At 45.9% G+C, this 22481-nt stretch overlaps 1 protein-coding gene across 4 annotated transcripts; it reads right to left on the bottom strand.

The window, feature by feature from the left end:
• Window positions 1-263: 263 nt before the first annotated feature.
• Window positions 264-21600, bottom strand: IMMT (inner membrane mitochondrial protein). Of its 4 annotated transcripts, none has more exons than XM_041403000.1 (15): window positions 21444-21600; window positions 16155-16231; window positions 15572-15761; window positions 14118-14238; window positions 11880-11960; window positions 10897-10998; window positions 10236-10372; window positions 9141-9244; window positions 7113-7248; window positions 5981-6110; window positions 4249-4263; window positions 3019-3242; window positions 2044-2175; window positions 1539-1668; window positions 264-1216 (listed from the first exon to the last, which is right to left on the bottom strand). In XM_041403000.1, the coding sequence occupies exons 1-15, from the start codon at window positions 21486-21488 to the stop codon at window positions 609-611; spliced, it is 2232 nt and encodes a 743-aa protein (XP_041258934.1). In that variant the 5' UTR covers window positions 21489-21600; the 3' UTR covers window positions 264-608. The 4 variants fall into 4 exon arrangements, with proteins under 4 accessions (XP_041258934.1, XP_041258932.1, XP_041258935.1 ...); XM_041402998.1 differs by lacking the exon at window positions 21444-21600 and adding an exon at window positions 20774-21018; XM_041403001.1 differs by lacking the exon at window positions 11880-11960.
• Window positions 21601-22481: the final 881 nt, after the last annotated feature.

A 22481-nucleotide genomic window follows, 5' to 3' on the forward strand; every position in this document is an offset into this window, starting at 1 on the left:
TGACAAGAAACCTACCAGGGCAGAGATCCAGGACAGGATGTGCTCTTACACCAGTTTTGTACATATCCTATACTCAAAGATAGATTTTTTTTTTTTTTTTAATGCTGTACAAATTAATAAATCACATCAGTGAGGTCTTGCTTTCTTGCTCCTTGAAAGAAGTAAATTAGAGTTTTAACTCTTGAGGTCATGGGAAAGACTGAGCTTTGTACTGCCCAGCTGCAGTTGATATTTAAACAGGAGACTGAAACAGCAGGAGCAAGTGGTTGAAGTCTTGTTTTATTCAGCTGACAAAGTGGCAAATGATTAATGGCAGGTTACAAACATTATTTTGGTTCGATCACAGGCCCACTTGGTAAAGATGGGGAAACATTAATTCTTACACAAATTGTAGGGAAGCTTCCTGAAGTTGGTTGTCATGACAACTCAAAACCAACAAAAATACAACAGATGGTGAAATTAAATACAGTGCAAGGAAACAAGATGGTACCCGTGCTTTGATTTACTGCTTCCAGCCCCTGCCAACAGCTCTGTTTGAACCCTCAGGAGATCATGGGATTTCTCTCTGGCCCAGAACAGCTGAACTGCCTCCAAGCTCCAATCCTAGCTCACTGCACTTGAGTTGTTCCCAACCCCACAGCACTGGCGTACGCTGTCAAGATATCCACAATCTGTTTGGTTTCTAGGGTCATCCGCGCTTCCGTGAGCCAGTCGTGTGCCACCCTCCTCGACTCCCCTCGTAACTGGTTGACAAATTTGGCCGCCAGCTCCAGGTCTCCGTGCTCGATGCAGTAGGAAGCGTAAGACAGTAACTTAAACGTGTCGAGGTCGTCGGGGCTGAGCTCGGCCGGTGGCTTCAGCTGCTGAGGGTGGAACACCAGCAGCGACTGCAGGTAGGACAGGAAGTATTGGTACAGGCTGTTCCTCGTCTCGTCGATCATGGCCACTCGTTTTGCCAGTTTTTGGACTGTGTAGAAGCGTGCTCTGAGGGCCTCCTCGCTGTACACGCCCCGCGTCAGGGACTCCTCCGGCAGAGCTGCTGTTAAGGCTTCCGTGAAGGCGTTGTCGGCGCAGCTGGCTTTGATGGCCTTCACCGCGCTGCCCAGGGGCTCCGTGGGACTGTCCCCCGTGCCTGACCTCATGCAGAATTTGAGCGCTTCCACAGAGAGCCACAGCTGATGGGCCTTCCTGGCCTCCTCTTCTGCTACTGCGTGACCTGCAAGGGAAGCCAAGAAGGGGCTCTAGTTGGGCACGTGTGGCTTTGAGAACAAGCAGCAAGAGCCATCCCTCTCCACCCTCTGCTTTCCAAAGCAGCCAACCCATCAGCGTGTGCTCTAAAGCAAGTCTGTCCCACAGCTTAGAGCCAGAACAAGACAACTTTTGAAAGAACCACCTCGGACTTCACTCATCTGGGATTTGCTGGGTGCTCAGCAGTGTGAACTACGTGCCTAAGCCTGGGTTTAGATGCCCAAGTTTGGGCAAGGGGCCTTTGGGGAACACAGTTTTAGTCCTTAAAGAAAGAGGAATTCAGTGCTCACTCTCGACTGCTTGCTCAATTCCCTTCAGCCTGGCATAGGCGGTGTTTATATCCAAGGTGAAGTTGTCAAGCTGTTCCTGAGTAAGGCGTCTGAACTGCATCTCCTGTTCACTGAGCTTCTCTGATAGGTTCTGAAACAGTGCAATAGAAGTAACAGAAACAGCTGGTTAGTAATATTTACCTTATTTTTAAAACATTTCTATAAATCTGTTGTCCTTGTTAGGGCCAATGCATACAGTAAATATACCAGTAAGAAACTTTATTGGGGTGAATTTAACACTGCACTTATTCCAAAAATTTATCACCTATAGCAAAAGCTTTTCAGACAAGTCTGAATAAAACCTACACATTGGGTCACTCAGTATCACCTCAAGGTAAGCTTGCTTCCCTCCCCAGCCCCCATTTCAATCCCTTGGAACATGTTTCAGGACTCTTGTCATATGAAACCTGTGCTTTGCAAGGGTTCGAATATCCCTTTCATTCCCCTGGGGACTCCTCTCCCTTACCTGCTCAAATTCCACCTTTAGATCCTGCTCCTGGATCTTCAGGACGTCTCTGAGGTGGTCGGTGTGGGCAGCAGCCTGGCGCCGGAGCTGGGTCCGCATTTCGGTCTCCATCACCTCCCGCACCTCTTCCACCTGCGCACACGAGGGGTGTAATGCACCAGCACTGCTCAGCTGCTTGTCACACACTCACAGGATCACACCAGTGATGGCTGGGGATACATGTCAGAGCAGTAGCACTGACAGAGCCTCTCCTTCAGCCTGAAGACCTGCTGAGGTCCAGTTTTACAGCTGACCCTTTTCCTAGGGATGTTAAGGAATAGATTCCTGGCTCACCATGTGAGTAACTGCTGGTTACTCAGTAGGCACTTAGTGCAGCTACCAAAACAGTATATAAAAAATACACAGTATGTCAAATCAAACACTCAAACACTTTTGGAGGCTGGTTTATAAACGAGCTTCTGAGCCAAAGAGACTTTACCTTTTCCCAGCGTAGCCCTATAATGGCCACACAAGGTCAGATCAAACACTGAAACTGTCAGTGACAGTGGTGAGGCACTGGCACAGAGTGCCCAGAGAAGCTGAGGCTGCCCAAACTCCTTCCCAAGATCATATTCAATGGGGCTTGGAGCAACCTGGTCTAGTGGAAGCTGTCCCTGCCCATGGCAGGAGGGTGGAACAAGGCGATCTTGAAGGTCTGTTCTAACCCAAATCATTCTAGGATTTATTTTGATCCAGTAATTCCATCTCCAACAGGAGCCAAGTAACTTCACAAAGTCATCCCCTGTATGATTTCACCCTTCTAACGTTGCAGCAGTTTCCTTGCTCAACATTTCCTTTTCATGTTTAGCCTGGGGGGTCACCCATGTGAAGTCTCCCACTACCCAGAATATCCCAGCTGTCCCTCTGGCCTTTTCCATTAACTCCTCCACCTTCTTTTTGACCCAAAGATTTAACCAGGTGCTTTATCCACTTTACCTTCCTCTCCTGTTCTAATTCAATCTCATTTTTGTGACGTTCCAGCGCTTTGGCCACAGCTGCCTCAAATGCTCTTTTATCTTCGAGTTTCTGCTTCTCCAGGGCGGTTTCGATGTGCTGCTGCTCGCGCACGCGCTGCTCCGCCAGCTCCCGGTTCAGCTGGTCGATGCGCCGGTGGGCGTGCGCGATCAGGGAGTTCAGGTCGTCTGTGGACAGCTGCCCAGCTGAAGGGAACACAGGGCATGAGGGGGGGATGGGAACCGCAGGGAAACTGCTGCAGTGCCCCCCCGCCTCCCACTCAGGTGCTCTGGGGCTCTAAGGGGTTATTGGCCAGTGAGCTTGTTCTAGGGAAGGTCTCTGAGCACTTCAAGCCCTTGACCTGTGCTAATGCCCACCTGAGACCACTTTCTGAACTCTATTTTCATTCCAGGAGAGAAATTATCATAGTTTCTCCAAATTATTCCCAGCTGTAATTTACACTTCCATATCCATGTCACACTCAAGAGACTGTCAACAGCTCTGTCATTTCTTGGTTTTTACACAACCACATATTTTCCCCTCTGCCAGCACACAGAGCAGCAGGGACTGTCACTGTGAGGGACAGACAGAATTACATTTTCTCTTCAACAGTCCTCCAGATGAACTGCCCCTAATCAGATTTTTTACCCCAGATTGTACCTTTCATGTTTGGCTACTCAGAGGGCAGCACAATTCACAACCACATTGTACCTGGGACAGGAGGACCCAAGCTAACCCTGCAGCATTTGGTGACCTGAGAAGGGCTTTATAAAATGCTGCAGCTCATTTTGCACTGGCTGCAAGTTAAATCATCTGTGTGGAAAGCTGGGACTACTTGGGGAAGTATTCCTGAAGGGTCTAAAGCAAGCAAGATTGCACAGTCCTTCAGATACCTTGCTGCTGAGTGCTGGAGAAAGGACTGGCACAGGAGGACTGGGAGCAGTGGTGCTCATTGTCCAGTGGGAAAGGTGGCCAAGCTCAGCTGTTGGATGTAACAGTGTTACAAAAAGACTCGTTTGTGGTTTAAGCCAAGTGTGCAACATGACTGGAAAGGGTCCCAAGGCGTATCTCAGCCTGGAATGTTGGAGGAATGCCACATTTCACTCTTTGTTGATAACTGCCTGTAACTTACAGCCATGCCCCACACAAACATAAAAAGGACAAAGAGAAGAGATAACTTTCAAGGGACAGGAACAAGTGACAGTAACTCACCTAAGTCAGTTATCTCTGTAACAGAAAGAAGTTGGAAAAGTTAGTGCACATTCACTACAGCAAGGCAGTCATGCAGAAGTAAAATAGGAAACTAAGCTTATCTACAGTGACTTAAACATGAGACCAAGTCCTTAGGAATTCAGGAAGAACAGTATGTGGAGTATAAAAGCCTCTGTATTACAGGCAAGATGTAGCCCAAGACACCCCAACCACTAAAACCACCTTGGAAACCCACAGATGGACACTCGAATTCAGCCAGAGCAAGGAACAGAAGTTTGAAGTGGGTAAGTGCAGCAGGACACCAGAAATTTTAGTCTGCCATTTTTAGGGTCTTACAAACAGAAGCAGCTGGTCAAGAAACAAACTCCCCAGTGACAGTGAGAGTCAGGGACCCCAACAAGTCTGTCCCATTCAGCAAGCCACACCAGTAAGAAATGGGGCACATGGAAGCCACCAGGAGCTTCCCTTTCCTCCCACAGAAGGGCAGTGATCACAAAACCCAAGATCTGTCCTGTGCAAGGAAAGGCAGCTCCATCCCCAGGGAGCCTAAATAAGTTTGTTCTCTTCAGAACTAGTAACACCCCAAAAGCAAACTCCACAAACAATTTGTTAATTTCAAATATTTTCCCCACATATACTGGGTGTGAGGTTGGCTGTTCTTTTAAATGAAAACTGACCATTCCAAAGGTCTGGTGTATTGATTTAGCCAGGAAAAATTATTTTGTGGACTATGGTCCACATTCCTAAAGCATAAAGTAGAACTAATAAAATCTGTTGTAATTCTGCATTGTATACTGCAAGAAAATATTAAGGCAATACTGACACTTTTTTCAAATGACAATTACTACTTCTATAAAAAAATCTGTAACTTGGAAATAAAGCCTTAACATCTGCCTCTGAACACATCAGCTAGAAAAGTCTGAGATCACTTAGTACATTTATGTTGAAACATGACTGGAAATATCTGGAAATCTGGGGTTTTTAGGGAATTCATTTTTTTGAACTACCACAGACAGTAATTGTTCCATGGACATACCACACGTGGGTTCTTGCAGGAGCTCATCCACAGTAATGTGAACACACACAATCCACCTCCTGCAACTGTGCTTGTCTTTAAAATGAAAGCAGCTAAGGTGAGCAAAGGCACCTGTGGCAAGGAGTGTGCAGGGAGCACTACTGGGGGTGAGCTGACTGTTCACTGCTTTTGTGCAGCACTGGTGTTGCTACAGGTGTGTTACTGTGTCAGTTTGGTTCAGAAATAAAATGTACTGGGGCAGGCAGGGTATAAACAATGAAACCTCTCCCTTTCAGTGATGATGTAGAAAAATTCAGGAAGTTCTTTATCACCCTGTAACAATGGTGTTTTATAATACCTCTAATCACAGTCAACCAAGTATTTGATTACTGCTTAACATCAGATCTGATTGAAATCTGGAATGACCTGGCTCCCTTCCTGAAAATACCAGGGAGGGGAGAGATATTCATACAACTAATATGAGATTTATCACACAAGAGCCATGTTTTGTGATACTTCCCATACAGCACAGAGAGAACTGATTCTCTTCATAACACCTGCTTTAGATTATTTAATTTAGTTGTGAAATCATTTTCACTTCAGACCAACCAAATACTGTGAAAATTTGAAAACTGGGATGGTGGACATTGAGTGGTCACGCTCTACAAACCACAGTGCAACAAGCACAAGGCAACCCCTCTCCAATGGGAGACTTACTCATCCCCTTCCAGCCAGGCTTCACGTCAGGGGTGATGCTGTCCAGCTCCTTCTGGAACTCCTCTCTGGCTTTGGCCACCAGCTCGTGGTACTGAGCCACGATCTTGGCCTCAGACTGTGCTGCCTGAACCTGAAACAAACAAGGGTGAGATTAATTTGTTTATCAAGGCAAAGGTTGAAATTGAAGGCATGTATCATTTAAAGCCAAGCCCTGGCATAATGGCACATATCAACCCCAGCCCAAGCAAGGCAAACTCACTTGGGAGAGCACAGAAACCCACCCTGTCATATTAAACCTCTCTTACACAATAATTATTTGCTGGAACTTTAACTAATCCATTTTGCCTCACATGCCCACTGTAGCTACACAGCCAGTCTGTAGCCTGGACAGGACCAAGAGTACCTTGAATTCAGTTTATATCTTAAACATCCCCAGCTCCTTCTCTCTGCTCACAGCCATCATACAGGCCTAGTAAGCAATGCCTGTGATTGCTGCCATCCTCAGTGAGTTCTGATGTTCCCACTATCAGGCTATATTCACCCCAAACACACCTGATGAATTACCAGCTGTCCTGCAAAAGGAGATAAACTTCACCTTTGCATTTCTTTCCCAGTCTTCTGAACTTCAAAGTGATTTACCATCAAGTCATTAATTAGCACACATTGAACTCCTCCCTAACCTTGTGGTAAATTACCTTGGAATCAAGTGGGAAGAATTACAAGTTGCCAACAGAAAGGACTGGGACCATCAAGCCACCTGGAGGCTCTTTCAAGACAGAGATCAAGTTCTCATGAAGATCTTGCCATGTCTGATTACTGGCAGTACAACTGGCAGCTCAAAGCCCGAGCACAGCTACAAGAGGATGGATTTACAATTCACAGTGCACTGGAAGGGGTCACAGCACTGAGCCTGTCTGAGCCCAAGAAGGCACAGGGTGGGATTCTTGGGGTGTCCTGTGCAGAACCAGGAGTTGGACTCAATGATCCTGATGTGTCCCTTCCAACTCAGCATATTCTGTGATTCTATGAAATATCTCCCTCCCTGCAGAGGATTTGGGAATGGGTGGTCTGTACAAATTGCCAAGGAGACCCTGCTCTAGAAGCAATTTTAAACAGTCTGAGGAAGCCTTACCTTTTTCACCACATTGTCCAAGTCCACAATCATGTGATGGAGATTTTCTTCTGCAGCAACAATGTGAGGTTTGGCTCCTGCCAGCTGAGACTTCTTGGCCCTCTCGATGACACCCTTTGTCTTCTCTAACTCCTCTCTGAAAAGAGAAGCAGCTGCTAAGTGTAACACACACAGGGCTTATCAACCCAAAGACAATTTACTTTATGCTGTTGGTATTCACAGGAACAACTACTGGGTAACTCTACTGGTGCTTCCTATCTACCAACTCTACGATACTTTGACTAAGGATTACTTTTTTCCCATAGCCTGAAACCTAAAAATGTCAGTGTGGCTATTCCATGTAAAATGAGAATTATTTATACTGCAATTAGTAATCAGGATTTAGCTAGAGGGAAGATGGAAGTTCACTGAAAGGAGTTAATATTAGTAAAACTAGAATTAGAGATTAAAATTAGGTTAGAATTATACAGCAGACATTTCCAGAACGTAATAGCAGCAAGGAAACATTTTTAATATAGATGGCTTACGCTTGCAGAAGTGTTTTGGACATGGTGACTGGTGGAGATTAATGAGGATGGGAGAGAATTTATAGGGCTCTGTAAAGATAATTATGTTTTTTTGTAATTAGGAAAGAAATGCTTTCCTCTAGCATAATTGGAAATCAAGGAAAAAGTGAAAAATGTTCCTTTTCTAAATCCATTCAAACCAACGGAGGTTTCCAATGACTTCATTAGAATAAGGAACAAGCTTTAAAATAAGTAAATTAAGAAAATAAATAAAAGCAAAGATATCCAGTAGAGCAATAGAGAATGAAAGCTGCTGCATGTGGGGTTTCCATTAGCTTTGTTTTAACAATGAAACCTCAATTACACCTCCCACTAATTTCAGTCAGCCCAGCAACATCAGAGATAAGGGAAGTTTATAATGTGATAGCAACCATGCAGCTTCAAGAATGATGTTGCCTCTCAGCCTTAGAAGCATCAAAGGGTTTCCAAATTTATTTCTAACCTCACTACAAGGGCATTTTGGAGATACTGTTTGTCATTTTATTTCTGCTCCTTCAGTGCCCACAGACCAGACTCAGGACACATCAACACAGGTCAAACAGACCCCAGGGTATGAGCAGTGCTGCCATTCAGAATTCAAGTTTTTCTTAGGCATGTGCTCAGTAAAAATCAAATTGCTTAAAAGCAATTCTGTGGACACAGGGAACTGCCAAAGGATGCTGCAAGGTTTAATTTTTTCATTACAACTAAAAGAAGCTGGTGATGTTATTGACTCCGTACAAGAGCGCAGCCATGGAGTCATCCTCAAACTGTTTGGGATGGAGGGGACTTCAGAGATCATCTCATTCCACCCCCTGCCATGGACAGGGACACCTTCCACTGGAACAGGTCACTCAGAGCCCCATCCAACCTGGCCTGGAACACCTCCAGAGATGGGGCAGCCACAGCTTTTCTGTGCAAACTGTGCCAGGGCCTCACCACCTTCACAGGGAAAAATTTCTTCCTAATATCAAATCTAAATCTGCCCTCTGTCAGTTGAAGCCATTCCCCCTTGTTCTGCCTTTGTAAAAAGTCCCTCCCCAGTTCTCTTGTATCTCCTTTAGGTGCTAGGGTGCTTGAAGGTCTCCCCAGAGCCTTCTCTTCTCCAGGCTGAAATCCTTATTTTTATTATTAACAAAATTATTCAAGAATAATACTAAACGGACTGTGGATTTTTTTTCATCTTCCTTGAACTTACCAGCACTCTAATTTAGTAATAAGGAGGTAAGTTCTTAAAAAGAACAGGACTGTTTCAGACTCTCTGCTACAGGGAGGACTTTGTGCACAGGCACCCAAGGTTTGCACATGTCAAATTAAAATGCTCCTGGCTAATGAGTATTAAACCATTTTTTGATGTGGCACAAACAGACCATTCCATATGAACACAGACAACTCCATACTTTCTAGAAACTCATCTGGTGTTTGCCAGCCCTCACATGAGCAATGTCACTTTTTACTCCAAGACTTCAATCCAGCAACTCACTTGGCTTTCAGAAGGGCATCAGCAGCTTCATCCACGGCTCTCCTGCGGTCCTTCAGCGCCTCCTCCAGCGTGCGCCACTGCGAGGATTTCTTCCCCCCGGCGTCCTGGGAAGCACAGACTCCTCATTAGGGTCACCACCACCACTGAACAACAGCTGCCACACAGTGGAAGCCTGGTCACTGAACATTGCCCTCAAACTGAGCACCATTCTTGTGTTTTTCAACAGCACAGCTGGAAGCTTTACAAGTGATGGTTCTCTTCCAACGTTTTGGTTTGGTTTTGTTTGATTCTTAATGGGTTTTTTTTCCTGAGCCACAGACCTTTATTGACCCAGAAGAGTTTACATGAGAATCACTGTAAGCTGCACAATGTATTGTGGGAAAATCTCCTCATGTATTAAAATACTTTAAAATTGCTTTTAAGCTTAATACTTAAAGTACAATAATACTTTAAAGTTGGTTGATTTAAAATTAAGCTTAGTAATCCTAATAAGCTTAAAAGCAATCTTTTAAGGCAGTTATTTTACTAACTACTAGATTAAGTCTTGAGTGCTTGGTTGGTTGCCCATGTCCCTGCTAACTGATTAACAACTGAATTTTATCTCTGCTGCAGAACTGAATGGGCAGTGGCAGACCCACACAAACCCTGGCATGAGCACACCACCAGTGTTACCACTTGTACATCCCCTTCCTATTTCCTGACAAGAAACAAACAATCCAGAAAGAGGATGTTGGCAAAGGGAAAAAGTTCAATGGAATTATTGGGGTGGACAGCATGGTCTTAACTAGGTAAAGAGTCTTGTGAATTAAAATAAAATTAATTAAAATACAGTGTGAAAACTATCAAATGTCTTAACTTGAATTTTCTTCTTGCAAAAAGAAAATAGAGGAGTTGGGAAAAAAAAAACCCAAACAACAAAATTCAAAATCAAAACCACTGTATTATTTGACTGTACCACATTTCACAAGTGGAAAGGTGAGTTAAAACTGCGATAAAGGCATTGCAAGAAATTATTCCAAATTTATTTTTAATTCAGATTTAAGTTTTGCTGAACCCAATGAAAAAGAAAAATTTGTCCCCACTTGTCCAATTTACCTCAGAATCATCCATGGCATCCTTCAGTATTTGGGAATGGGCATTCACTGCTTGCACAGCTGACTCCTGAGCAGTGATGGCCTGAAGGGTTACACGAGCAGTTGTGTTTAGGGCTCCTTCTAGAGTTGCTGCAAGGGCTGGAAAAAAAAGTTAAGTCAGTTAAACAACAAAGAAAAGAATTTTATAACTAGTAAAATAATATGTTACAGCCTCTACATCTCTTGAATTATTTTCTATGATCTAAAAGGGCTGGTCAGTTTGGGAATTAAACAGCAGCTTAGAGAAGAAGATCACCAAAATGCTCTCCTCATTTAGAGCAGAGGTATTGATGAGAGCAAAACATCACCCAGTGGAAGACCTCTCCCATGGGACTGCAGGGGGGTGCAGGTATATCCCATGTTCACTTGTTCTAATGGTTCTGGAAACACATTTTCATCTCTTCCTTGAACCCTGAAGTCTATTCCAACCTCAATTTTTCCATAATTCTTTTATTCTCAGTTATTTATGAGTGGGGGGAAGAAGCTTCATCACCACTGCCTGTGCCAACTCAACACAGGGACAACAGCCAAGAGGTGTGTAAGGAGCTTAGGACTATAGAGTCAGTCCAATTTCACAGTTCTGTCCCATGCAACACACAGGAACAGTGACAGTGTGGACTTACCTGATACCTTCTCTTGCTCCTCTTTGTCTTGCTGGGCAAGCCGGGCTGCAACTTCTTCTGGTGGCCGTTCTTTGATAGCATGGGAACCTTCGTGTTGTTTACCTATTCAGAAGTAAAAAAAGAGTCAAACTGCTTAAGTGGAGAGTCCCAATTAGTGTACAGAGGTTACTTGTAGGGATGTAACTTTATCAAAACTGATTTTTGTAGTTGGTATCACTTTGTAGATCTGATTTCTGCTCAAAGCCATGCTGGAACTACCTGAAGAATCTTTATACCCGTAACTGCAAACCCAATCTCACAACTTAAAGACAAGAGCATGGACACCTCACGTGCATTTGGAGATTCTCCACTGTCTAGTTACAAAATTATACAAGACTCAGAAGCCAAAGGCAAAGCAAGAAGTGAGAAACACTTAGAGAGCCAAGGTTAAATTTCAAGTGAATCTCCATTCTTGCTTTTTCTTAGCTCTCCTCTAGCATGCTTACAGAGCCCAACCAAAACAACGAAGGATGAGTGAGAATGCTATGGTGGATCACAATTATACTCCATTCCCTTGCCTACAACCACTTAAAATGCCTTTAAGAGTGAGAATTGACCTAAGTAATGCTTTCAAGATCAACAGCAAGTTGTACCTGAACTGAGGAGACAGCCCAGAGCTCTCAACCTCAAGCTGCAACAAAACCCATCAGGTCACCTCTGAATAATGCTGATGTTACTCTGCAGCATGTATTTAACCCTGGTATGCTTTCTATGAAATGTTCATAACCAGAAAAATTAATATAACCTAATCTCATCTGGAAGAGACCATCATCTCAAGGCTGGTGTCTCTTGTTGAGTTTAACAATAAACACAGTTTCCTCACCACAAGGCACAGAAACTCACACCTTTCAACAATGACAAATACCAACACAGAAGCAAGAATGCATGCACATGAAGCTAGAGGATTTGGGTTTTCTTCATTGTATTCACATGTTTTTTTTCACCTTCTTCAGTCTGTATCTCCGGAGCTGGCACTGACACGGCTACCCCTGTTGCAGAGATGATCTGTGCTGCAGCCTTGCCTGCTGTTAAACACAGTTGCAGAACACACCAGTTAGTACAGCTGGGGAGATGGCCTCCATCTGCCAGAGCAGGATGGCCAGAGCATCTTTGGTCAGGGGCCTGCTGAGCTGGTGAGGAGGGGCTTAAACCAAAGCTGCTGGGAGAGGGGGCCCAGGAAAAGGGAAGCTCATGTCATGGAGACATGGTGGGATGGCAACTGTGACTGGAGGGTTGGAATGGATGAAGGCTCTTCAGGAAGGCCTGGCAGAGGAGACAAGGAGAGCAATTATCCCCTTTGTCAATGACCAACTGGAGCAAATGGAGCTCTGCCTGGGATGGAAGAGGAGCCAACCAAGAGTTTATGGGTCAGGATTAAAGGGAGGGCAGGGATAGTTGACATTACATTGGGGGTCTGCTGCAGGATGACAGAGGAGATGACGCCCTCCAGTAAGGGAGCAGCATTGCTGAATAAGAGAAGAGCAAGTGACATCACCTCTCTGGATTTCAGAAATTTGAAGTGGCATTTGCCACTGTCTTACATGACATCCTTATCTCTAAACTGCAGAGACACGGATCTGATGGATGAACCACTCTGTAGATAAGGCACTGGCTGGATGGTTGTACTCAAGGAGTTGTGGTCAATGGCTCATGTCCAATGGATACCAGTGATAAGTGTGTTCCTCGAGGTCACTGTTGGGACCAGGACTGTTAAACATCTTTGATAGTGACCTGGGCAGTGGGACTGATGCACCCTCAACAGGTTTGCTGATGACATCCAGCTGAGCTGTGCAGTCACACAGTGAAGGGAAGGGATGTTCATCCACAGGGACTTGGAGAGGCTCAAGAGGTGGGACTGTGTGAGCCTCATGAAGCTCAACAAGACCAAATGCAACATCCTGCACTTGGACTGGGGCAAGTCCAAGCACAAACACAGGCTGGGGGGAGAATGCATCAAGAACAGCCCCCAGGAGAAGGACTTTGGGGTGCTGGTGGATGAGAGGCTCAACATGACCTTGCCATGTGCGCAGGCAGTCCAGAAACCACCTGTGTCCTGGCTGGACCCCCATCAGTGTGGGCAGCAGGTCAAGGGAGGATTCTGCCCCTCTACTCTGCTCTGGTGAGGCCCCACCTGCAGGGCTGCATCCACCTCTGGGCCCCCCACACAAGGAGGAAATGGATCTATTGGAGCAAGTCCAGAGAGAGCCACAAAGATGCTCAGAGGGCTGGAGCCCCTCTGCTGTGGAGACAGGTTGGGAGAGCTGGTTGTGTTCAGCATGGAGAAGGCTCCAGGGACACCTTCAATTACCTTCCAGTTTCTACATGAGAGCTGGAGATGGTCTTCTACAAGGGCATGGAGTGACAGGACAGGGGGAAGGGTTTCACACTGACAGAGGACAGGGTTAGATCAGATATTCTAGAAGAAATTCTTTATTGTGAGGGTGGTGAGGCACTGCACCAGGTTGCCCAGAGAAGCTGTGGCTGCCCCATCCCTGGAAGTGCTCATGGCCAGGTTGGATGTCCCTTTTGGGTCTAATGGAAGGTGTCCTGGCCCTTGGCAGGGGGTTGAAATTAGATGATTTTTAAGCTCTCTTCCAAACCACTCCATGCTAAGTGCTGTAATATAATAACAGGGCTATAAGTCTTAATTTTTTCCTCTGTAGAAAAATATTAATTGGATATGGATGTTATTATTTCCAGAAGAAGATGATTTCCTGGATAAACAGCAACAAGATATTAGTTACACATACACAGAGCCATTAGAGATAAACGTAAAAAGACATCACAAGTGCTCCTCTCTAAATGAGCTCCATTTGATCTGGCTTTACAGTAGCCCAGTAATTATCCAAAGTTAAGTATCTTGTGCTTGCAAGACCCTCTGAGTCCAGCATCTGAAGTTCTCTTCCTGCTGAGTCTCACATCTAAACTAAGCAGGTTAGTAATTATTTATCTCATATTCCAAATATCCTCTAAATTAAATACAATTCTTAAAGGGGGAAAAAAAAGCTAAACCCACTTTATGCAAATGTTATGACTTGGAAAGAAAAAAAAACATTAATTGTAAGAAATTACAATATTTACCTTAAACCATTCAAAGGACAATTTTAATCTACTCTACCATACATGATACAGGAGATCATTAGGTCATTTGCTTCTTTGTACATGACACTCTGTACATTTACCTCCTTTTTCCTCTGTAGGAGCAGCACCTTCTGGTTTGCCTATCTGGGATTTGGGAGCAGGCTGTTTAGACTCTTTCATTACTTCTGCTACAGATGAGATCTTCAGTGGACCTTGATGTATCTTGAAACACAGAAATAAGAAATATCATCAGTTTTTCAAACAGCTTGGATTTCACCAATTCCAGTATAATTTTCCATATCCAGGTGTCTGTACCATAAATCTGAGCTTCAAAGTGCAATTTAAAACAGCCATATAATGCCTTGACTTGATTTTTAATTCAGAAGGAATTTTTACAATTTTCTCCTCTCCAAAAATGCAGTTATAACTGTGGTAGTTTTCACTATAAACAAATATTTATTAAATTATGCATAAAAACAAATAGTTTCATGCTCCAAATATTCCAAGCACTTCTGAGTGTGTTGAATGTAGAAACCATTAAGTTTGGCTTCACTGATTTCCTGTTGAAAGGCTTCAGATACTGGTGGTTGGGGCACATAAACACTGAAACAGAGTATTGTGACATTTTATGATATTAATCCCTTAACATCCATTGTGGAAAGCCACAAGGTAAATATAAAACCATCTGAGTTAGAGCCATGACTGGGGAGTTGATAACTCTGCTGATCAATCTGGTTTGCAAAATTCCCTAGTGCCTGGGAGGCACCAAGAGCTTGGATGGTCACACAAACTGTAGCTAAAATGAGAAGAGAGAAAATTTTATTGACTGATATTTGCCCACTCATTAAGAACAGCTTTCTTAAAATTCAATTTAAAATATTTTCAGTTTGCAAATGGCTTCTGAAAGCTCAAAACCATGGCCAGAGCAGATTTTCAGTATTCTTGATTACTGGGAGTATTTCCTTTCACATGGAGGAGCAGAGAAACTTCCAGGTTTCAATTTCCAGAGTTGTGCCAAAGGCAGTATCAGATTTTTCTTTCTCCAGGGTAGTGCCACTAAGATTTCAAAGCATGATGCTTATACCTGGCTCTGTACCATTCAAATCTTTACTTATTCAAGAATGTTCTCAGTCCTCTTTAAAATAAGTTCATTTAGAGTAAGTTTTGTAATTCTGCTACACCACTAACTAATTGAACAGCAGTTAAATTCCAGCCTGTCACCCACCTCTCTCTGTCCCCATTTAATTTCTGAGTATAAGCAGAGCAGCTATTCAGTTGGGATTCTATTAGATTGTTTTACTGTAAATACAAACAAGTTTTACAACCCACACACCACAATCATGAGATGGTAATGGGAAATGTACAAGCATCACTTTTGCAGCACCAAGTAGGAACTGAGTTCCTAACTCTCAAAGCTTAATTTAAGGAATCTTAATTCTTCAGCTTTTTAAATTCTTAGCACAAAGCACTATTAATCAGAATTTGAAACCTAAGTGCAGACACTCTTTAAAAAACAGGTTAAGTGGACGTGTGGGGGTGGATGGGAAACACTTACTGGTTTCTTTGACACTGGTGTGCCGGAAGGTGCAGGGCCAAGTGCCATCTCAAAGAGTTTGTCAGAGTAGGGAATGGCCTTCTCCACGCTCTCCCTGAACTGTCTGTCATAGCTGGCATACAGGACGGTCCCACCTATCCCTCCTCCCACAAACAGCAGACCTGCACCAATGATTTTGCCCACGGAAACGCTGAGAAGGAAAGAAAGAGTGAAAGGGATGTAAATTACATAAATAAATAAATAATATTGTGAACATCAAAGAGTTTGTGAGTCTTCAGCTTACAGCTGGGGACCACCACTCTGTTCCAGAACCTGCTTTAAATCACCTTCAGCCTGGTACAACACTGGTTAGTGACTAACCCAAAGGTAAGATGCCAGCCCACAACTTCCATGATAAATATTGATCATCTTCATTTTCTTCATCTAAATCTGACTGAACCAAACAAGGAACACGCCCCATGACAACAGGATTTACTCCACAGAGAAATCCCACTGCCAGGAGTCTGCTGTCATGTGAAACCAAGGAGCAGAGCCCCTGTTGGTCAGACAGAACCAGTCCCACCCCCCAGACCCCGCTACGTACCCGGACTCCCCGGAGTGGGTGGCATATCCGCGGTACAGCCGCGATGGACGGAGCGAGGCTCTCACACACCGACTGTTCTGTGGGGAGGAGGCAGGGCCACAGTGAGACAGGGAAACATCTCCCTCCCAACAGCAGCACTGGGCTGACTGACTCCATTGCCACAACCTCAGTGTGGCTGTAGGAAAGCTGAGAGCAGCACTACAACGTTGAACTCTTTTCTGTGAAACATGGAGAGCTTTCCCATGTGATACTGTATTTGTAGGGACCCTCGTGGCAGGGAGGAATGATGAACCTGACTCCATGTTCTCAGAAGGCTAATTTACTACTTTATAATACTATGTTATATTAAAGAATACTATACTACACTAAAGAATACGGAAAGGACACTTACTGAATGTTAAAAAGATAATAATGAAAACTCATGACTCTCTCCAGACTCCCCACACAGCTTGGCACAGATTGGCCAAAGAGTGAAAACAACTCACAGCAGAATCCAATGAAACAATCACCTGTGGGTAAACAATCTCCAAACACATTCCACATGAGCAAAACACAGGAGAAGCAAATGAGATAAGAATTGTTTTCCTTTTTCTCTGAGGCTTCTCAGCTTTCCAGGGGAAAAATCCTGGACAAAGGGACTTTTCACAGAATGTGAATGCCACAATGTGCAGCTTCCAGGTTCAGAGCTTTTTAAGAAGTCATTCAATTCTTTGAAAAATGAATTGGAAATTTGAAAAATGAGAAGGAATAAACCCCTACCCCAGCTGCTTTCTGCATTTATTTTGCTGATTTATGTGCTGGGCAGTACAACTGGGTTAGTTTCAGATGCATTTCAATCTCACATACTAGAACAACTCAGTGTGAGCAGGGCAGAACACAACAGCTGTTTAAATGCTTCAAACTACTTTTAATTCTTAAGATATACAAGCAATTCTCCTTTAGCTTCCAAACCAAGACCACTACTTTAAAAGAATTAATAACATGCACACTTTCCAGACAGACATCAGATTATAATATAAATTAAATTAGTATATGAAGAGTGATATTTTATTATATTCTACTTAACAAGATCCACATTACCAAGACTTTTATCTTCTCTGAAGGACTGGTTAAGCTAGTCTAAGCCTACAGAAGAAAACACTCTTGGCCTCAGAGGTTTTTTCCCCACATGGGAATTACTAACAGGGAAATACAGGACTCATGAGAAATCAAAGTGCAAGGCACAAAAAGAACTTTTCCCACAGTTGAGGTATTTTGCCCAACAGGGAATTTTTATTTTAAAAAAGAAAAAACTGGGAGATGCTTCACTACAACACAATCCCAGAAGACAAGTTTCTGTATTTCCTTTTGCACGTGGCAATAACATGCACAACTCTTGTGGTTTAGGTCCTATCCCTGTCCAACAGCACAGACAGGAAAAGGCAGGAACACTGCTTTCTTATTCTTTCCACAAAGGCAGCCAAAACATTTTTAATTAGCAGCAGGAGGACATGTACAGCAAGAGGAAGAGTGCTCCTCTTGCCCCTGAGACCTCCAGGAGCCCTCAATGTGGGAGGTTTTCTGGATTATGATGGACAGAAAGGGCAACAAAATAATAAATATCTTCTGTAACATTTTTGATTTTCTGACTCGAGTGCTCCAGGAGCACTTCCTGAGGCTTCACTGCTCCTTGCAAGGGGAATTTCACTAATAAAAGCCTCACAAATTATTTTGTTACTAACTTCTGAATGTGCTCCTGACTCTCTCTATGTCCCTATTACACCACGAAGCACAGGAGGAGCAAATAATCCAGTATTATGCATACAGCTCAATCCAACAAAATGAGAAGGGAAAAAGTCCCTGATTTTCTATTCATCAATTCAGACTGAATTTCCAGTCCCTTCCAACACTTTGGGACTGTGCTATTTTGCCTGATGCTCCCCTGGAAATAATCCATCACTTCTGAGCTCCTGGCCAGGCTTCCTGGAGGTGATCCCACCCTGCAGCACTGTCACTCCCACATCCTTGCTGGGGCTGGACCTGCCCTCTGCTCCATCCTGCTGGCTAAAACCCTTACTCACTCCTGGTGATGGCAAACATCTGGCTCCACACCTTCAGCAAACATCAGCTCCATCCCTTGGGATCAGGCTGTGCCCAGGGAGCCACCAAGGCAGAGGAGAACACCTGCTTCTCTTAGCTCAGCAGTTATGTTTTATACACCAGGAGGGTTTTTTTGGAGGAATGCTTGATTTTAGTCCAGATGCCCTTTGGAGCAGATGATCTTCTGAGATCTCTTCCAAGCTGGACTGTTCTAGAATTAGCCAAATCCTCATTTCTGTTTTTCATCAGGATGAGAGGAACCAAAACACAAGCCCTCCATCTCTGGCACTGGAACTCTCACACATGCAGCAATGGGAGCAGTAATCAAACCCCAAACAAGCCCTCACCAACTCCATCTTTCAAGTCACTGCAACAAATTTCCACAGCTGGCCAGTGGAACAGCAAATGGAAATCTGTAGGTACCCATGTTTTATGAACAGAAGCCAAATTCTTCCTCCCTCACATCCAGATACACTAATACCTCCAAAAATCACTGATTTTTTTTAATCATTTTTTAAGTAAGTACTGCTCTTTTAGTCACCATAATAGTATTGCTTGTATTTGCTGTACCACCATAATATGGAAATTAGGAAGTAATTTCCAATCTCCCCTTTGCAAAATTTCCAGGACTTTGTAAATTTTCAGACCCTTGTAATTTATTTGTAATAATGCCTCAAAGAATTTTGGAGAAATTCATCACATGTGCTTTGCAGTGCCCTTCAAAAGGCAGAAATAAACCAATTTTTGTCCTGCAGAAGACAGAAAATTCTTTGGATGAGGCAGCAAGGACACAGCAAGGATGCCCACAGCAAGGGCACTGCAGGGCAGCTGTTTCTATTTCTTCCTCCTCCTCCAGCAGCTCTACATAATATTTGTTTCACTCAACTTTTTTAATACTTATTCTTTTGCATTCATTACCTACTATTTAATCACCACAATAATCACTTAGCAGGGCACATCACACCTTCACTCTGGTTAATATTATGAGCCCAGGGATTAGGGACATTTAAGGATATCCAAGTGAGCTCACTCTGGCACGGCAGAACATCATTAAACAAATTAAATTTGCCTTGCAGGTTTATACTTTATGTGTAACTTCAAATAACCATGGCCAGGACACACCATCCTCTGCTCATTCAGCTCCAGCTCAACCTCTCTTAGGCACCAGGCTCGAGTATCCTGATCCAGAATTTCTGTAACACGGGATTTGTGCACTTAGAAAGAGCAAACCAGAAACTTCAGAGAAGTTTTTCTTCATTAAGACACAGATCAGGTACAACAAGGACATCTCACCACAGAACTCTGATTTCCCATCATTCAAGACTTCTGCCAAATATCACATACTTTTACTAAAAGCCCTGTTCATTTCACAGAAAACTTCAAAAATACTTCAAGAGAAAAGTCTCTCTGCAGCACTGCATGTGTAGCAGAAAACACTTCTGAAAGTGATGAAGATCCCCTTCTCTCAAAGCCACTTCAGTTTACTTGTTACAAGTTTAGTGATGCTCTACACACAGAGCTCACAGTAGGAAAGAATGAATAAAGAGCTCACAGAAAAAAATGAAAGTAGGAAAAAATGAATAACAGGAAAGAGGGCAGGAAAGAATGAATGAAGTTTTCCCAGTCTCCACCACAAACTCTCTGGTACAGATATCAAACTTCAGAGGGTGCTGTGGCATCTCTGTGTTTGCACAGTTCTTAGGGATAAATCCTGCCCTGTGAGGGTGGTGTGGTGGTTCCCCAGAGAAAATGTGGATGTCCTCTATCCCTGGACGTGTCCACATCCAGGCTGGACAGGGCTTGGAGCAACCTGGGATTGTGGAAGGTGTCCCTGCCCAGGGCAAGGGGTTTGGAATGAGAAAGTCTTAAGCTCTCTTCCAATCCAAACCACTCTGTGACTCTTTCACCAAATATTTATAGCCCGATGACCAACTTCCAGCTGCAAAGCACCACCCTGGCTGTTCTGGAGCTGTACAGTCATTCCAGACACACTCTGTTAAAGCCAAGCACATGCAAATAGCCTCGAGTGATAAGTATCTGCCAAAGCCTGGTTTCTGTCTTCTCAACGTCCAGATGAAACTTTCCACAGCCAGGCAAACCCGGAGCCTTTTTTCAGTGGGCATCAGGTGACCAAAGGACTCTCCAGCCCCGGAGAGCAGCAGAGGAAATGCAGCTGCTGCAGTGGGAAAGGCTTTAGAGAGAAGAACCTACAGCTTCTCCTTTGCTAAATCGTGTGAACAGAGGGTAATGAACACCGGGATGGAAAACAGGATATAAAAGTGATCGAATCAGGTTATTTTTTATCAGGCAGCTAAAACACAATTTGGGGCCTTGGTAAACGAGTCACCCTCACCTATAAACCCCTGTGGCTTCCTAAAGTTGGCCTACTGCTTTAAAAAGGCTCCAGAGCACATCACCACCCTTATCTCCGCTGATAAGGAGAGGCGAAGGTCCAGGACACAAAGCACGAATCCCACGGGCACTTCTGCCCTGGGCATCGCGTGTTGTGTCCCACTGCGGGGAGAGAAGGGCCCACTTACACATGAGCGCTGACTCCACCCGTGTCCCCACGCCACACGCCGCGCCGGTCCCGACCCTTCGTGGGGCCGGAGCCGGCGGGCTCCGGAGGGGCTGCGCGGAGGCCGCGCCGGGGAAGGCAAGGTCACGTCCTTCCCGCCCAGGAGCGCGCCTGCCTCCCACCCACGCGCCATCCGTGCGGGGCCGCCGGGCCGTGCGCGTCCCCACCGAGGCCCCGCCGGCCCCCGGGCCACGCCCGCGGCTCCCGGCGCTGTCCCGGGGTGTGGGGGGCCGGGAGAAGCGGAGAGGAGCTGCGGGCCCAGCGCGGCCATGGAGGCCGAGACTACAGCCCCCAGCAAGCAACACGGCACCCCGCCACCCCATTAAGGACTAAGAGTCCCGGCGTCCCTTGCGGCAGTGCCACATTCCGTCCCGGGCTGTCCTGCCGCGGTGCACGCTGGGACTGGTAGTGCACCCCACCCACCAGCGCCCGCCCCCCGCCTCCGTTGGCGGACGCGGCCGCCCGTCTAAGGCTGCTCAGCCAATCACGGCCCGCGCGTGCGGAGTCATTCAGCGCGCGCCGAGTCGCGGTCACAGGGACTCCTCCATCCCAGCAGGCCCGGCCCGGCCGCACCGCTCGCAGGGCTGGTCACAGCGGGGGTGGGTCGCGGGGTTCCCCCGGGGAAAGCTCACCTGCTTGGCCGCGGCGAGCCCCGCTCGGCGGCACGCCCGCAGCATGGCTCGGAGCGGCGGCCGGCGCGGCCCGCGGGAAGGCGCCTTGCGCGGGTCCTGCCGGCGCCGCCTCCGTCCCCACCTTCAGTGGGCACTGCGCCTGCGCGGGCGCTCCCGCCCCGCCAGGGGGCGGCCGCGCGTGACGGGTCTCGCGTGGCCAATGGGAGGGCGGGCACGGGCCGCGCGACGCCGGCGGGGCGGGGTGGGGCCCGAGCTCGGGGGCGCGTGCTCACCCGGGACCTTCGGGGCGCGGGCGGGCCAGAATAAAATAAAATAAAAATAAAAATCACAGAATGGCTCAGGTCGGATGGGACCACAGTTGGTCGTCTGGTCCAACCTCCCTGCTTAAGCAGAGTCATCGCAGAGCACGCGGCACAGGAGTGCAACCAGAGAGCTCTGGAATGTCTCCGGTGAGGGACACTCCGCACCCGCTCTGGGCACCGCGGCCCCGTGCCCGGTCACTGCCCTGTGAGGGAGCTCTTCCGCACGTTCCGGTGACGCTCCTGGGCATCAGCTGCTGCCCATTCCCGCTTATCCCATTGCCCGGCACCACCGAGCAGAGCAGAGCCCGGTCCCTGCTCCGAGCGCTGACGGAGCACAAATAAATTCGTACATTGACGGGCATGATGAGATCTCCTCTCAGGTCTCTTCCCGAGGCTGAGCAGCCCCAGCTCTCTCAGCCTGTCCCCCAGTCTGAGTATAACACAGCACGTTTTATAGCGTTTATCAACAATTTACAGCTGTAACCTTTCACAGCTCGCTCATAAACCTTCTCTCGCTCAGAGCACTCAGGAGCCATTTTTATCTCATCCTTCAACCAGTCCGGCCAGGCTTCTGAAGAGAAAAAAATCAGAATACACCAGTAATGCGCACAAACAATGAGTTAAATCCACCTGGTGCGTTTTATAGGAGACTTTACTAACAGATCCCCGGGGGCGGAGGCTCGGTGTGTGCCGGTCCCTAAAGGTGACGGCTGCGCGGGGGGAAGGAGCGGGAGCG

The sequence above is a fragment of the Onychostruthus taczanowskii genome, unplaced genomic scaffold (genome assembly GCF_017590055.1).
Source record: "Onychostruthus taczanowskii isolate IOZ18803 unplaced genomic scaffold, ASM1759005v1 scaffold2, whole genome shotgun sequence".
Taxonomy (NCBI): Eukaryota; Metazoa; Chordata; class Aves; order Passeriformes; family Passeridae; genus Onychostruthus; species Onychostruthus taczanowskii.

Bases quoted from the DNA above. Each gene is read 5' to 3' on its own strand.
- IMMT (XM_041402998.1), bottom strand. From the start codon at position 20,944: ATGGCGCGTGGGTGGGAGGCAGGCGCGCTCCTGGGCGGGAAGGACGTG. The intron at 14,239-15,571 runs GTAAGTGTTTCC...CTGTGTTTCAAG, and splicing joins CACCAGTGTCAAAGAAACCA to ATACATCAAGGTCCACTGAA. The intron at 1,217-1,538 runs GTGAGCACTGAA...CTTCCCTTGCAG, and splicing joins AATTGAGCAAGCAGTCGAGA to GTCACGCAGTAGCAGAAGAG.